The sequence below is a fragment of the Sinohyriopsis cumingii genome, chromosome 3 (assembly GCF_028554795.1).
Source record: "Sinohyriopsis cumingii isolate HCF-2022 chromosome 3, ASM2855479v2, whole genome shotgun sequence".
Taxonomy (NCBI): domain Eukaryota; kingdom Metazoa; phylum Mollusca; class Bivalvia; order Unionida; family Unionidae; genus Sinohyriopsis; species Sinohyriopsis cumingii.
Window position 1 is genome coordinate 36099902 of NC_142963.1, and position 15138 is coordinate 36115039.

A 15138-nucleotide genomic window follows, 5' to 3' on the forward strand; every position below is an offset into this window, starting at 1 on the left:
AGATTCCTCGGTAATTTCTGTACATTCCTTACCAATGAACTGTTAAAGTTAAAAAGTACAGGGATATGTAACACTGGAAACAAAAATGCCCTGGTAGATTGGTATACTGGTAATACTGCATACCTCTATTAGCTGGTAGCATACAGTTTATAAATTCAATAAATGCTATTTTAGTAGATAACTTGTTTCTTAAGCTTATGCATTGATCATTTTAGTATACAGATGGTCTGAGGTATGTTTTTACGCATGAATCCATTTTGAGCAACCCGAGTGGCCGAGTGGTCTAAAGCGCTCTTCGTTACGGATCACTACCATCTCACCTCTGTCTGCAGCGGTTCGAGTCTAAGATTCAGCCAGTGTGGGTATGTGAGAAAGCTTGCCAGTAGCTTCTCGTGGGTTGGTGGTTCTTTCCGGGGTTTTCTCTGGTTCTTCCTCCACCATTAATACTGGCCGCCATGTATAGCCTATCATGTGCTGCAAAATGGCGTTAAACCCCACAACAACAACAACAATTTTGAGCAACCCTAAATATGTTGTTATTGTTTGCCCAAATGACATCGTAATATATTGTACATTTCAGTGTATCTGAGAAACTGAGGATGCCATGATACCACTATAATTCATATGGTCTCTTATGTCCTTAAAGATTTATGTATAACATTGATTATTCCTCAGAACCAGTGGGAAGGTACTTTCCCCATATTGAAACATGTTGAATATTTTCTGATTAAAAAGTACATTTCTGCAATTTATAACGTCTGTTACTGCTGCTGGTAGTTTACCATCTGTTATAACAGATGCTTTTACTTTTTTATATTCAGCATTGATATTACTTCTAGAAAAGTGCCATCTGGATAATTAACTGACAAATCTAACTGCAAAACCAAGCTTGTATGTTCAGTTTACTGGCAAAAACTTCATAGATTTCAGGATGATACGTAAATCACTTTAACCTTAAATTAGCAAAATTTGATACCCCAAAACAACTTTGTTGCCTTAGTGGCCCCCTTGGACAGTCCCAAGGAAAAGGTGAGATACAGAGATAAAATCAAGATTTCATGTTTTGTGATTCTGCACAATACGTAGGTCAAAAAGGAATCTTGAGTGTCTGTGTAAGTGAATACCACAAATGAAGTTAAGTGTGCAAAGTTTCGCTTAGTTTATGGTATGGAGTCAATTTTGTATGCAAGTTTGTATGACCATGTATAACAAATAAGTTACTAAGTTATAAAATACATGTGTTGATGTTTTCAGCCTGGTGGACCCAATCCAAGGAATGGAACATGAGGACTTCTACCAGTTAAATGCCAAATACAAGTTTTCTTTTTCCTTTGAAAATGCAATCTGCAATGATTACATCACAGAAAAACTGTGGCGACCTTTAATGCTGGGCTCAGTACCAGTAGTGATGGGTTCACCGAGAGTTAGGGTAAGTGTCAGGGATCCATATCAGAAGTCAGAGTTGGAGGGTCGGGGTGTAAGTAAATAAGTGAATATTGTTAACCATTATATATTCCTTGAGAGTGTGGATTTGTCTTATAAATAATAATGGGTATGTTAGGCACTGTAAATTATGACATTTTAGCACTGAGAGTTGGGGAAGGTAAGAACCCTGGTCAGAGATCAGAGTTGAAAGGTCAGAGTTGAAGTGAATATAATATCAGGGTCATGATAAATTGTGATTAATAAAGATAGATTTCGTATACTGAGAGTGTTAAGTTGTCTTGGCTGTAGATATAGCCTATAATTAAGCACTGTAAATCAAGACATTTTTTGATCAGTGATTAAAATACATGTACTGTATATACTTGTGTTTAAGTCGAGTCAACCTGCAAACAACAAAGATATTTATCTGCCCAGTTGTAGCATAATGCACCTGCAGACCAAAGTATACGTTGTTTATTCTACTGATTACGCCTAACAAACTGCGCAGACCTAGATCTGAAGGTACCTTAATGGTATGGCAGATCTGGGTCTATGCAGTTTGCAGTTGGACTTGACTTACAAGTGAGTATATATGGTAAGTTACAGATGTTTATTAGACAGAATTGCCCTGACTGAAAACCTATTGTAACACTTGGATATGGCAGATTTTTAGATCTAGTAGTCAATTGTTGATTGAATGATTGATTGGTATTTGAGACCTATAAATTATTTACTAACACTTGGATATGTCAGACTTTTAGATCTAATAATCAAATGTTGATTGAATGATTGATTGGTATTTGAGCCATATAAACTGTTTGTAACACCTAGATATGGCACATTTTTGGATCTAGTAATCAATTGTTGATTGAATGATTGATTGGTATTTGAGAACACATCATCACACATAGGACTACAGAGCAGCCGAAATTGGTCTGATCTATGTGGTATTAAAATCTGTAGCTATCTGATTACAAATCCAATACCCTAACCACTGAACCACTGTAGCTTCCAGATATAATAAAGTACAAAATAAATTTAAATTTAATTCTTAAAATTTATGATTATAATTATATTTTTTTCAAACAAAAAGATTCATAAATAATCAGTTTCTAGAAATTTCATCATCCAAGAAATTATAAGAATTTCTTCATCTAAGAAATAGGAATTTCATTGTCCAAGAAATTAGGGGAATATCATCATCCAAGAAATAGTAGGAATTTTATCATCATTGAAAAATTGTTTTTCATGTGCAGCTTAATTTTCAGTATCATTGGCAAGTATTATTTGATACTGTATGAAACATCTGGCATGACTGATGTACAAAGAAATGTCAAGATTACAAGTGCTACTTGTGCAGTTTTATCATTAACAGGCTAAACTCTTTGTGCGTTTTTAGTTCCCTTACTCAGTATGAAAAATAAGGCTTTTATTAGATTTTTTTATTTACCATAATTGTCTTGCGATTACAAAATGTCTTTATTGATTAGAAAGTTGTTGCAAAATTATTGAATTTACTTGAGAAGATACATTTTTAGAAAGATTGAAATCCTTGGTTTGCAAGTTTAGTGAAATTTAACATATCATATTTTGATATGTTTAATGCAAAATTTGCATGCCTGTTTTTCTTATTTTCAAGAGGAGGTGCATATTTTATGGTGAAACAAAAAACAGGAAAGATTTTATACCAGATCGACCTGATGAGAGAATCATGTCACTAAAAACAGCCTACACCTAAAAGATTCACTCCTGTGAAATATTAAATCTGTCATATTGTAATTGTTGTTATTATATGCTCATTTTTTCCCCCATTAACTTTATATTGTCAGAATCGTTCAATATTCCCCGATACTGAACGTGTGCGACAATACACATATAGCATTCACGTGAATAAAGGAACTACTTTCTATTGTAAACAAATCATATACACTCGCGTAAGAGGCTCTTTACATTGTGGTTGTTTAAATTTGTTTCTGAATGAACTAAAACATGTTTCGTGGACTGCAAAAAACCCGAGCTGTTTTGGCACATTCCGCATTGATACAATGTTACGGATTTAGGCTAGCTACATTATATAAAAGACGGAAGATTAGGTCCTTATAAATAACATACAAGTGACAAGGCATATACTGTCTTCTTTATCTGGTGATAAGAATGGCAAAATAAAATATACTTACAGTTTTACATCCTGAATTTCCTCAAAATGTTTTTTCTTAATTCTGCAAATCTGAATTACATGAGCCATGTCATAGGTTTTCAATCCGGATTACACATTTCGAAATTGTGCTGTAATTTCGATGATAAGTGCAATTGCATCCTCCTTACTGCACTCAAAATGAAATAAGCATTAAATTCCATAGAGTCTTTTTGATAATTGCATTTGAAAGACTTCATATTTTTCCCACGTTACGATTTCAAACATTCAATGACAGAAACAGAAACACATTTGCAGACATAAACACGCTTCTCCCATGCCACTTCAATCCGATGTATTTCAGGTATAATTTGCACAGATGAATCAAGTCCAAAATCAAAAAACTTTCATCGAATCGAAACAAAATACCAAAATATATTCATTCCAGATCAAATGGAAAAGTTGTTGCAATGCGCATTCATTCACAATTTGACTGCAAATTTCAAATTGAACTAGACACACCATTTTCTTTCGAAAGTTCTGTCAAATGCGCGACTAAGTTCAAATTTATCTGGGCAGAGTTATGTGCTCATTAATAATGATGTCATTGTGTAATGACAAATCTGCGCTTGTGTATTTAGTTTGGAATATGGCATTCATTCATTTACGTTGTTTCTTGTAGTGTATTTTGTTTATATAATTAAACCTTAGGTAGAATTAAAAAAATGAGCATATAATGGAAAGGTTACTGCATTTGTATGGGAAAATATGAACTCGTTTTGTCGGAAGGATATAGTGCACTCACAAGTTTGTGCAGTATTCCATCCCAAAACTCGTTCATATTTTCCCATACAAATGCAGTAACCTATAACTATCTGTATTTATAAGAAATAAATATTGCTTACAAACCTTGATATTTCATTAATTTCTTATGTTAACAAACTCAGTTTGTTTGACATTTTTATGTGGTTTTCATTCCTTTACTCAACTACAGATATACACGAGAGACTGATAACATGTTCATCTGCTCTTTTTCAAGCTGTGAAAAATACTGAATTGTGATAGGATTAATACTTATTGTGAACTAAAGAATACCTTAATGTCTTTTTTGTTTTGTTTGTTTTCTTAAATCAAAGTATTTGATATTTTTGGATTATACAGTGATCAGTGCTTCACTGACTCAGCATGGTGTTTTGCAAGGTAATCTGCATCAGCTAAATTACAATGTCTGGATAATTCTAGCTTGGACTCTTAGACATATTTCAGAGATGTCATGCTGGTCCAAATAAGTACAAAAAATGGACCTGAAGTTTCACATAGCATCTTGTGCTTTATCTTGAATCAGAATAAAATTAGTCTGCCAAAGTATTTTAATTGGGCCTACACTGAGAAAGACAAGATAACTATCATACGACATACAAATATTAAGCACAGACAGAAAAGAACTGAGGATCAGTCAAGCACTGTTTGATTGTAAATTAATCAAACCCATTTAATAAATGACAGTGCACTAACCAGATTGGAAGAAAATTTCAGAACAAAATTGGATAGAAATTTTTTTGAAATGTATCATGTCACATCCACATAATATGGCAAAATTAAATTTTTCATCTCATGCTGGATCGAAAATCGGGGGATCGGTGCATGTTATACATTAGTGAGCATTATATATATCAAAATATGGTAAGCAAATTTTGAAATACCACTCGTCTGAGATATTGTCTGTGGTTTTGTGAATAGTACAGTCAAAATGAATAAAAGTTTAAAGGTACTTACACTGAGGATGCTCCTGTACATTTTAGAATAAACAGATAATCTTATAAGCCTCATGCTCAAAGATAATATCTGACAATGATAGCATGCTCCTCAATCAAATTTTCCACCATAAAAACTCCTTTGATATTTGGCTTTTTTATATATACTGACCACTGGGCAGAGCATATCTTATTATGGAATCTTTTCTTTTATCAATCTGTTCCATATTTCACTAATACACAATACTTGCAATGCATTCTCCACCATTTACTATTACCACCTATTGATGTGGTGTTTTGAATGTTTGGTCAAATTCACTGTGACAGAAAGAAGATAAAATGGTTTCTGCACAAAAACTTGAGTTCTGCGTCACAAACCTGGACCAAACTTTAAATAGCTTAAACTTGGGGTAAAGAAAAAGTCTGTCCATCTTGTGGGCAAATGTCAGTAACACTGTGACTCAAAGAAAACCAGATTTTTACACAATAACCAGATTTTTATGCCATTCATCTGAACTAAACTTTTTGGATGATTTGCATTTTGGAATAAGGTACAAGCCGATTGTTTTTGAGGTCAAAGGTCTAGGTCACTGAATGAAACATAAACAATGGTTTATTCATAAACTTTTCAGTTCTTGTCCATATACCTTTACCATAGTTTGTGAATGACTTACCCTTTAGGTAAGAACAAATCTTATTGAATTTGGAGTCAGCATTCAAGGACATTGCCATGGAAAGGAGAAATAGTTTTTGTATCAGAAATGTTAGTTTTTAGATCTCATACCATGACCAAATTTGTGGCAGACTTGCACTTAATGTTTGGAAGAAACCTATTGTTCTGAGGGTCAAAATATAAAATGTCAAGGTCATATAATGTATGTTTCACAGTTCTATTGTTATTGATAGAATGTACCAATACATGTCAAATAAAAATGAAAATTTAGCCCTGGACCACCTGATTACTGTAACAGTAGTTTTTCTGTCTTTGTGTTTATTGATCAACCTGAATTTTAGTGTTTGACTTGTGATCAAGTCACTTTAATCAATATTATTTGTAAGTATCACATGCATTTATTTTTTGTCCAGCCTGCCTTGGTGGCAACTCAATGCATCAATCACTCTGAAATCCATATGCATGTATGTAAGTCTATCCATTCATCCACACCCTAGATTAAGGACAGAGTATTTTACTTAAAACCAATAACAAACAGTCTCAACAGAAAGGGAGTCTTTTGTTTACTAAATTTTTTATCATGATAGCAGATGACTAAAACAACAACAAAAATAATGAAATTACAATCCAGCTTGTATCACAAATATAAATTTCTCAATGATGTAGATAATAGTCAATGGTCTGTTTAATGATTTTTTTTTTAAATTGACATTATAACTGGATTATTGAATAATATTTTGAATAACTGCATTCTTTTTTCCAGGACTATTTACCAGACAACCATTCTGCCATTATTGTTGATGACTTCAAATCAGTGGAGGAGCTTGTGAATTATCTGAAGTTTCTAAATGAAAATGATGAAGAATATGAAAAATACTTACAGTGGAAAAAGACAGGAATCACAAACAAGGTCCTTTCAGATATCATGAAAAACCGAGACTTTAGTATCAAGGATACATGGAAAAGTGGGCAGCAAAATTTCATTGAAGGATTTGAGTGTTTTGTTTGTAAAAGAATTCATGAAAATATACAGAGATCAGAGAATGAAGAAGAGACACAACATTTTCAGGCAGATGAAAACCATTATGGCTGTCCTGCCCCACAAAAGTTTGATAAGTTTGGCAATAAGGTTCCACATACATACTGGCATTATGAATGGTACCAAAAATTACACCAAGCCAAAGCTATGAAATACTTTGTAGACAACAATTTACCATATTCTCAAGAAAAATTTCAAGAAAAAGTTAACGAGTTTAACAGTGATGGCAGTTTATTCTAGGACATCACTAGCTTCTGGTTTCTTTGTTTGAAGTCCTGTTGATACTTGACTTGGCCAAAGTTATATTCATAAAGTCCATGTATTTGTAAACATTCTAGTAGTTGCATCTGGAGAGTAAATTTTTAGTAGACACCTTTTAATCACCCATGTGACAAAAACATCTTATTTATGATTTTAATATGAGGAGGCTTTTTGGTTTAATGGTTAGCATGCCAGGGTCATCAAACATGGTGTGTCCTTGGGAAAGGCACCAGCATGCCAGGGTAATCAACCATGGTGTGTCCTTGGGCAAGGCACTAACATGACAGGGTCATCAACCATGGTGTGTCTTTGGGCAAGGCACTAGCATGACAGGGTCATCAACCATGGTGTGTCTTTGGGCAAGGCACTAGCATGACAGGGTCATCAACCATGGTGTGTCCTTGGGCAAGGCACTAGCATGACAGGGTCATCAACCATGGTGTGTCATGGGGGATGACACTTTACTCCAAATGCCTCTGTACTAAATAACCTTTTTGTATTGCCAAACCACATGAAAACCTTAACTCTAACATCACAGTTTGATTGTTTTAGGTTGCCACCTAAAGGTTTGATGACATTTTATAGCAATATGCATTTTCAAGACAGACTGTTTAGTGTGGCTGTTGTCTTTCAATTAAAGCAGATCCATGATTTTATGAAATATTTATGAAATTATATTTTCTGTTTTAAAAACAAGTTGATGAAAAAAATGACCGAACAAGTTTCAATCATGCAGAGACAAGAGAATTCATTTTGGTACCACCCATATTTTTGATATTTTATTACTGTTATGTTTTCATCTTGGCGATACCTTCCTCTTGGGGAGGGGTTGAGTTTACGTTGGTTTAAAGGTCAAATTGATGCTGCAGTAATATAATTACATTTGTTGATTATATGGTCAAAATGTGAGTCTTGTAAACATTTTAACATTGAAAATAGTGGGAAAATTGATTTTATCTTTTCTGCATAAATGTGATCTTCTATTATTCTTTAAAATCAAAAGTTGTTTTAAACAATTTAAGGATTTGTTCCAGTACTCAGAGATTTTATTTTTTCATTTGAAAACCCAGCAAATTGTATCTTAGCATAAATTATGTAGTATAAGTGTTATATATAAAATGTTGCTTTGCTTAGAAGTCTGATGAAGGTATAATTCATCATATTATAATTAGAGAGAGAGAGAATATAAGTTGTATGCAGTCATTAATTACCATAGAGAATGTAGTCCATTGTCAAAACATTGAGACACCTGAGTTCATTGCAGAGCTCCTTCAACTCTGTAGTGATGCCACCTTGGAAACTTCAGGCCACTTTGAGCTCCAGAGATCACTATCTCACTGTCTGGGTGGAACCTCTCTTGTATTTTTGGTTGTCATCTAAACCTCGTTATGAACTCTTACCCTCTTCTTAGCATCACTGAGAAGATGGAGTGAAATTCATGCTTTGTTAGTGGAAATTGGTTATTTTCAGTTCAGTGTTAGCTATAATTTGGTTTATCTTCTTTGCCAACCTGGGTTTCTGACTAAGAATCAGCTGTCTTTTGTAACTCTTGTTGGATTGAAATCCCATTTTCAGTCATATGTATGCTAGACATGATCAAGATTAACTACTTTTCCCAGTTATAGCTTTTTGTTTCTGCATAAATAAAAATAGCAAAGAAATGGGTATAACCATCTTATTCTTCTGTAAAAGATAATTATGATGTTTCAGCAGCTTTCATTCCAAGATGGATTGTTCGAACTATTAAAAGAGCATATCAGTCTCTCACTGGGATATCTCTCTCTTTAATGGAAATTAAAAATTGTGTCACCTTGGACCTTGTTGAATCATTCCTCTTTGGATGATGTCATGAACGCTACCTTCAGAATATCTCGTTCCACTATTTCATCATTTTACCTTCAATCAAGGTCACACTAGCCGAACAATTTTTCAGCCCCTGGTTGGGCTGTCAAATTTACCAATGTAGTAATAGTGGGTAATGTATTACTGCTATTAAATGTATTTTGCGGATGGGGTAAGACGAATTTTAATCATTTAATACTCACGCAGTATTATTGCCCGATCCCTCCTCCTTCCCATTTTTGATGTCTTTCATCCTCAGTCCATATCAAAGAAGGATGATATTCTGATTGTCAGAGGAGTACTGAGGTATAAAACTGGGATCATGTTTTTTTTGTATATTCTAGACCTTCAAGTTGGGAATATTGGTCTGGTGACCATCTCGAGGAAAGATATAGCAATGCAGACCTGCCAACCCTTACAGTTTTGCTATAATTCTTATCAAAAAAACCACTTAAAATACAGACATATGGAATTAATGGACAAATTATGGAAATACATTTTTATGGTGGTAAACTGGATAATAGCATGTCCATTTTTTGTTTGGATCAGTTTCATATCTGATTCCATGGCATTAGTCAGGGAACCAGACTAACCTTTTACCATAGTACCTTGTCATACACTTAAACTGTACATATTTTGTGATAAAAACGTCTGCATCATCAAACTTTTGTTTATTTTCTTTATTTTACAAATGGCATCCAACCAGATTTAATTTGTACGGATTACATGAGTGAAGTTGAGAGATATCAAGAAGATATTGAGCTCCATAGGGTTTGTGAACTGTACTGGATGTAATGAAGGTTGAAGTAAACTTGACAAACTTTTGAGTTGAATGTGATGTTTACTGTCGATGCTTCAGCCCTGAATCACACATCTGGACTTATCAGTGCATGTTTTCCAGCTTGACAATAATGGCTCATGACATTTTGTTACACATTACTGAAAACTTAACGGAAAAATTGACTGCCCTACTAAGAAGTTGTTAGGGTTGGCAGGTCTGGCAATGCAGTAATGCCTGGTAAATATTAAAATTAGTCACCTCTTCCCTGCAAGTTTATTTTATAGTTCTTTTTTTTTATAAACCTATATTTTGTTGCCTCTAATCTGTGATAAAATTTGTAGTCCATGTATTTTATTGTACATCATGTGAATTCTGTACATTGTAAGGCACAAGCTGGGATGATTATGTGAATAAGCCATGCTGCAGTTATTGAAAAAGGTACTGTATATACTCACCATTAAGTTTAGATCAACTGCAAACAAGATAGACCCTGATCTGCTGTTCTATAATGCACAGAACAGCATCTGTTTTGCTTGCTCTACTGATTACTCCTCATAAACTGCATAGATTCAGATCTGCCTGTGCACTATGCATTGGTATATCTGGGACAGTGAAGTTTGCAAGTAGACTTGACTTATAAGTGAGAGTATATATGGTTTTGCTTGATAACTTGAAAATAAGTAGTTAGCCAGTGGATGAATGAAAATCACATATTATTACTCTAAGTATCTGTTGATTCATGCTATTTGGAACTACTTTTATTTATTTATTCACTGACTACCAGAACTATTATAGCATAGATCTGCCATTTTTCTGTGCTTGGATATTCAGAACGTTTGGTTATCATGACATCTCTCTGGTAAATTAAACAATTTGAACTTAGAAAAAAATAAACAATAATTTTTTTTAATTGTTTCAGTTTCACTGTAATCAGTGTCACTTGGATTGCAGCTTTGTAGTGAATTGAACTAGACCTTTTTGTTTGATAGTAAAGGGCCATTGAATGGTACAAATGGGTTGTCTGTCTCAAATAGTTTTTCTCATCGGTTTCTGTATATTTTACAAATCTAGTACATTTACAGTATAGAATTTTTGCACATTAGTGAATGACACACAAATATACTTCATTCATCCCAGTATCGCAAATGATATCTGTGGCAGTATCTCAGCGAATTGTTATGTGAAAATCTCAGAATATAGCTAAAATTACTGAATTTGTTTTGTACATGAATGATTTAAACACTGTTCATATTAACATACAGAAAAACACCAATTGTTTCATACATGCTGAAAAAGAAGGGTCGCTTTATATGTAATCTGTCATGTTAATCTTGGAGTTTTGAACTGTCCATTTTTGATACTGTGCTGAGTGGTTGTTGAAGCTGTTGCATGTCACTGGTAAACAAGCATTCCCTGCATCATCAGATCTTCTTTGAACAATTCTGAATTTCAACTTAATGTGTGTTTATGATATGATTTGTCTAATATTTAATAATACTTATATTTTTTGTTAAAAAAAAGCACTTACTGGCAAGAAGCACATTGTCTGATATGATTCGTGTACAAGCAATACTCAAGAAATCACAAGGGAAGCAACTACATTATGACCAGAAATAGCTTAATAGGAAAGCAAAGGACAAGTAACTGACTTTTATATAGGCCATGGTGGCATCAAAGAATTTACATGTAAAGACGCTCCCACATTTCACAATTTATTGACTGAGTGGTGTTCAAGTGTGTGTTAATACGAATAGTGTTCAAATCATTCATGTGCGAATTAAATTAGGTAATTATATCTACATTTCCAGAGGCTGACATGAAAATTCACCGAGCTACAGACTTGTATATCATTTGTAATACTGAGCTAAAGAAGCTATAACTAAACTGCTTTATAGTCTTTCCTTTCAATTTTAATTTGTAAAAATAAGTTATTACTCCAGTCTTAATTGTAAATCATTCAGGATTATAAAAGTTATGTGGTTTTCAGTAACCAATATCATTCTTACACTATTAATTTTCTCAGCTGTGATTATAAAATGCTACATTGAACTACAGCTTGAGTAGAAAATACAATTTTCTCCAAAACTTTAGCAACTAATTCTTTTCTTTTTTCAGAATAATTGTAGACTTTATTTGATTTATTTACAAAGTTTTATAAAATATTAGACATGATATTTGAAAGGTGTGTTAAAAAGTGTATATCCCCCGTTTTGGTGTGTGAGTGTGTGATTTGGATTTTTAACATAGCTTTAACAATTTTTCAGTCATATCGCTATGATGTCTGCAGTGTGACAGTTTAATGTGATGCCTAGCACTGGGGCATCATGTTGCAGACATGTAGCATGATGTCACACCCAGTCACGTTATCCTGACACCAGGCCGACCAGTCCTAACACTAACCTCTTAATGCTGAGTTCCTAGTAAGGCAGCTGTACCATTTTTGTAACTCTTTGGTATGACTCAGCCTGTGATCAAACCCATGGCCTCCCACATCAGAGGCGAATGCTCTAACCACTAGGCCACCGGAGCACACACACCCCCACACCCCGTTTTGGTCAAAACTTGCATTTTGGTGATTCTAAGCCCCATGCCTTGATATGTTCATGCCTCATGGGATTAAAGCGACTGCTAAAATTTGCCTAGGAGATCAGTTTTCTCAGATCCCCCCAACCTGCAAGCCTAACCTATTGTTATCACCTTACTTTGTGGGTTAAATCTGCCTGAAAAATGTATCTCACATATACTTTATAATGTGCAACAAGAGTGAATTAATCTCTGCTGTAGAAAGTTTCCAAAATGGACAAAGGGAGCTTACTCATTTAGTATGTTAATACATGTGGTATGAAAACTATAATGTCATCATTGTGTGTTCATCATGCTGAGCTTTAACCCAATGCAGTTTACTTAACTAATATATTGTAATGATTAGCATGGGAATTATATAAATACATCTTTTTAGATTTATTACTGAATTAATCCATAGCATAATACATCTGTCTCATGATATGTTGATGGCTTTAGAACCAGAACCAAGTTTAAATGACTGTGGTGTACAGGAATTTTCAGCATAGTTAAATACTGAATTTCATCTTCTCAGTGTATTTTACTCCAGCTAGGTATAATGTTTCTAACCAGTGTTTCATACAGCATTGAATGTCAAATTCTTTATACATTTCTCTGTTGCATTGTGTACTCATCTCTTTTGTGATATAGCAGAATGAAAGATTCATCTGATGTGTGAAATTATTTAGAGTAATTACATTAAAACCTACAATGGGATATAACTTATTTATTTATTTGTTTAACAAGTCCAAATTGAGCAGCTGACCAAGCCTGTATCTCTGTTTTTTTTTTCTCTCCCAATACATGACATACATGACCAAAATAAAGTTAACAACAACAACAAAAATAATAATGATAATAATAAAGATAATAAAGAAAATAAGAATGATAATAACAATAGCAAGAAGAAAATATTGATACAATTAATAATATATTATGCAGTCTATGCAGATTTATTCTTATTTGCCTGGCATCACATACTCAGCGTTGCACATGCCATATTACAAGATCAGGGCTTCCATTATACATTTATTGCACTGTAAATTGGAAAAAGTAGGAACTATGACCTGCTGAGGCAGCTGTCTTAAATTCATGATGTTTGATTGGATATATGAATTGTGTTCTTGCTTACAAATCATGTCCAACTGTAAATATTATAGACCCCAATCTGTGACATCAGGGTGTATCATGTTGGTTCTACTGACTGCATGTAACAAACTGCAAAGATCTGCCAGCACATTATGTGTTAGCAGATCTTGATCTGTGTAGTTTGAAGTTGGACTTATAAGCAGGTATATATAGGATGCTGCAATTTCAAGGTTACAGTCCACATTCAGGTTTTTACTGTTCAATTTTTTTCCCTTCACTTTATGTCTTTCAAGAATACAGTACAGGTATGTTGAACTTCAAGAATGTAGTTCTGATCAAATCAAAATAAAATGTTCATAAATTTATATTTTCATAAAGTGCTGTTCATATCCTTGTACATTGTGTTTTTGCTTGCATGGGTTTTTAGGAATTAGCCACCAGATTTAGAACAGATGACTAGGGAGCAATACTATAAATCTTCCTAATCAAGCCAACCTCAAATGTAAGCTGACATTAAAAATAAGCTGGCCAGTTTCTGTGATGCTGTCCTCTCAAAAGTGTGATCTTAAAAATAAGCTGTCCAGTGTTTATGAGACTGTCCTCTTAGAAGCACACCTAATACAATGGATGCTTAAAACAGGTATTAAATGCAATTATATTAACTTGCAGAGAGGAGATATTTATCCCTTGATAGAGGAAATAGAGATATTTGAAATTATATTTGTTGCTTTTGGGGATAATAGTTCCTAGAATTGTGTAGCTCTTATTTTGTGAGTTTTTTAAAATGATTTTATGACTAAAACAAATTTACAGGTAATTTTCAACATTTTTACTGATTCTTTACTTAACAGCCATAAGGTGAAATGCCTTGTTTTATGACATCTGTTGATCTGTCTTTTCTCTGTTTTGTTTCTGCACAATAACTTGCATTCTGGGATAAGGAAGAAACCAATCAATTTCATTGCCAAATGGACACAGAAGAGAAACGTGTAGATAAATATACAGAAGAGTATTGACATTGGGTAAAAAAATTAAATGTTGCAGGCTTGAATTCAGCTTATTTTACTGCTTATATTTTTTTCACAATTGGAGACAGTATGAACTTGTAAAATTATATTTGTCCATTTTTTTTTTACATATACTTTTACAACTCACCACTTTACATGAGATTTTGAAGTAAGGAGTTAATATGATACATTTCCGTCAGTTCAGTTGTAATTTTTATTATAATTTTGAAAATAAAGCTACATGTACTGCTGAATTGTTTTTTCTTGTTTATAACTGAAATCTGATTCTTGATGGGCACATAAATGTGGTATACAGTTCAAACCTCCCAATATGCAGTATAATGCAAATGAGAAGAAAAAAATATGTGTCATAAATTAGGAAGTCATATTTTGGGGAAGGAATTTCTTTAGAAAATATAAGTCGAACAAATTATTTAGGATTCATAATTTTACTAAAATGCACATAGGTAAATCTTGCTTTGCTTGTTACGACCTAACTTTCATCTTGGCCTCAAAATGTTCAAGATCTGGTTTAGTTAGGCCTATTTCAGAATATGCTTGTACAGTTTGG

At 33.6% G+C, this 15138-nt stretch overlaps 1 protein-coding gene across 1 annotated transcript in view; it reads left to right on the plus strand.

The window, feature by feature from the left end:
* Positions 1–13925, plus strand: part of LOC149802683 (GDP-fucose protein O-fucosyltransferase 3-like) — a 43400-nt gene extending 29475 nt beyond the window's left edge. The window contains exons 5-6 of the mRNA XM_089952063.1: positions 1255–1429; positions 6750–13925. Coding sequence (XP_089808189.1) covers positions 1255–1429; positions 6750–7265 — 691 coding nt within the window. The 3' untranslated portion in view covers positions 7266–13925. The remainder of the gene's footprint in view (positions 1–1254; positions 1430–6749) is intronic.
* Positions 13926–15138: the final 1213 nt, after the last annotated feature.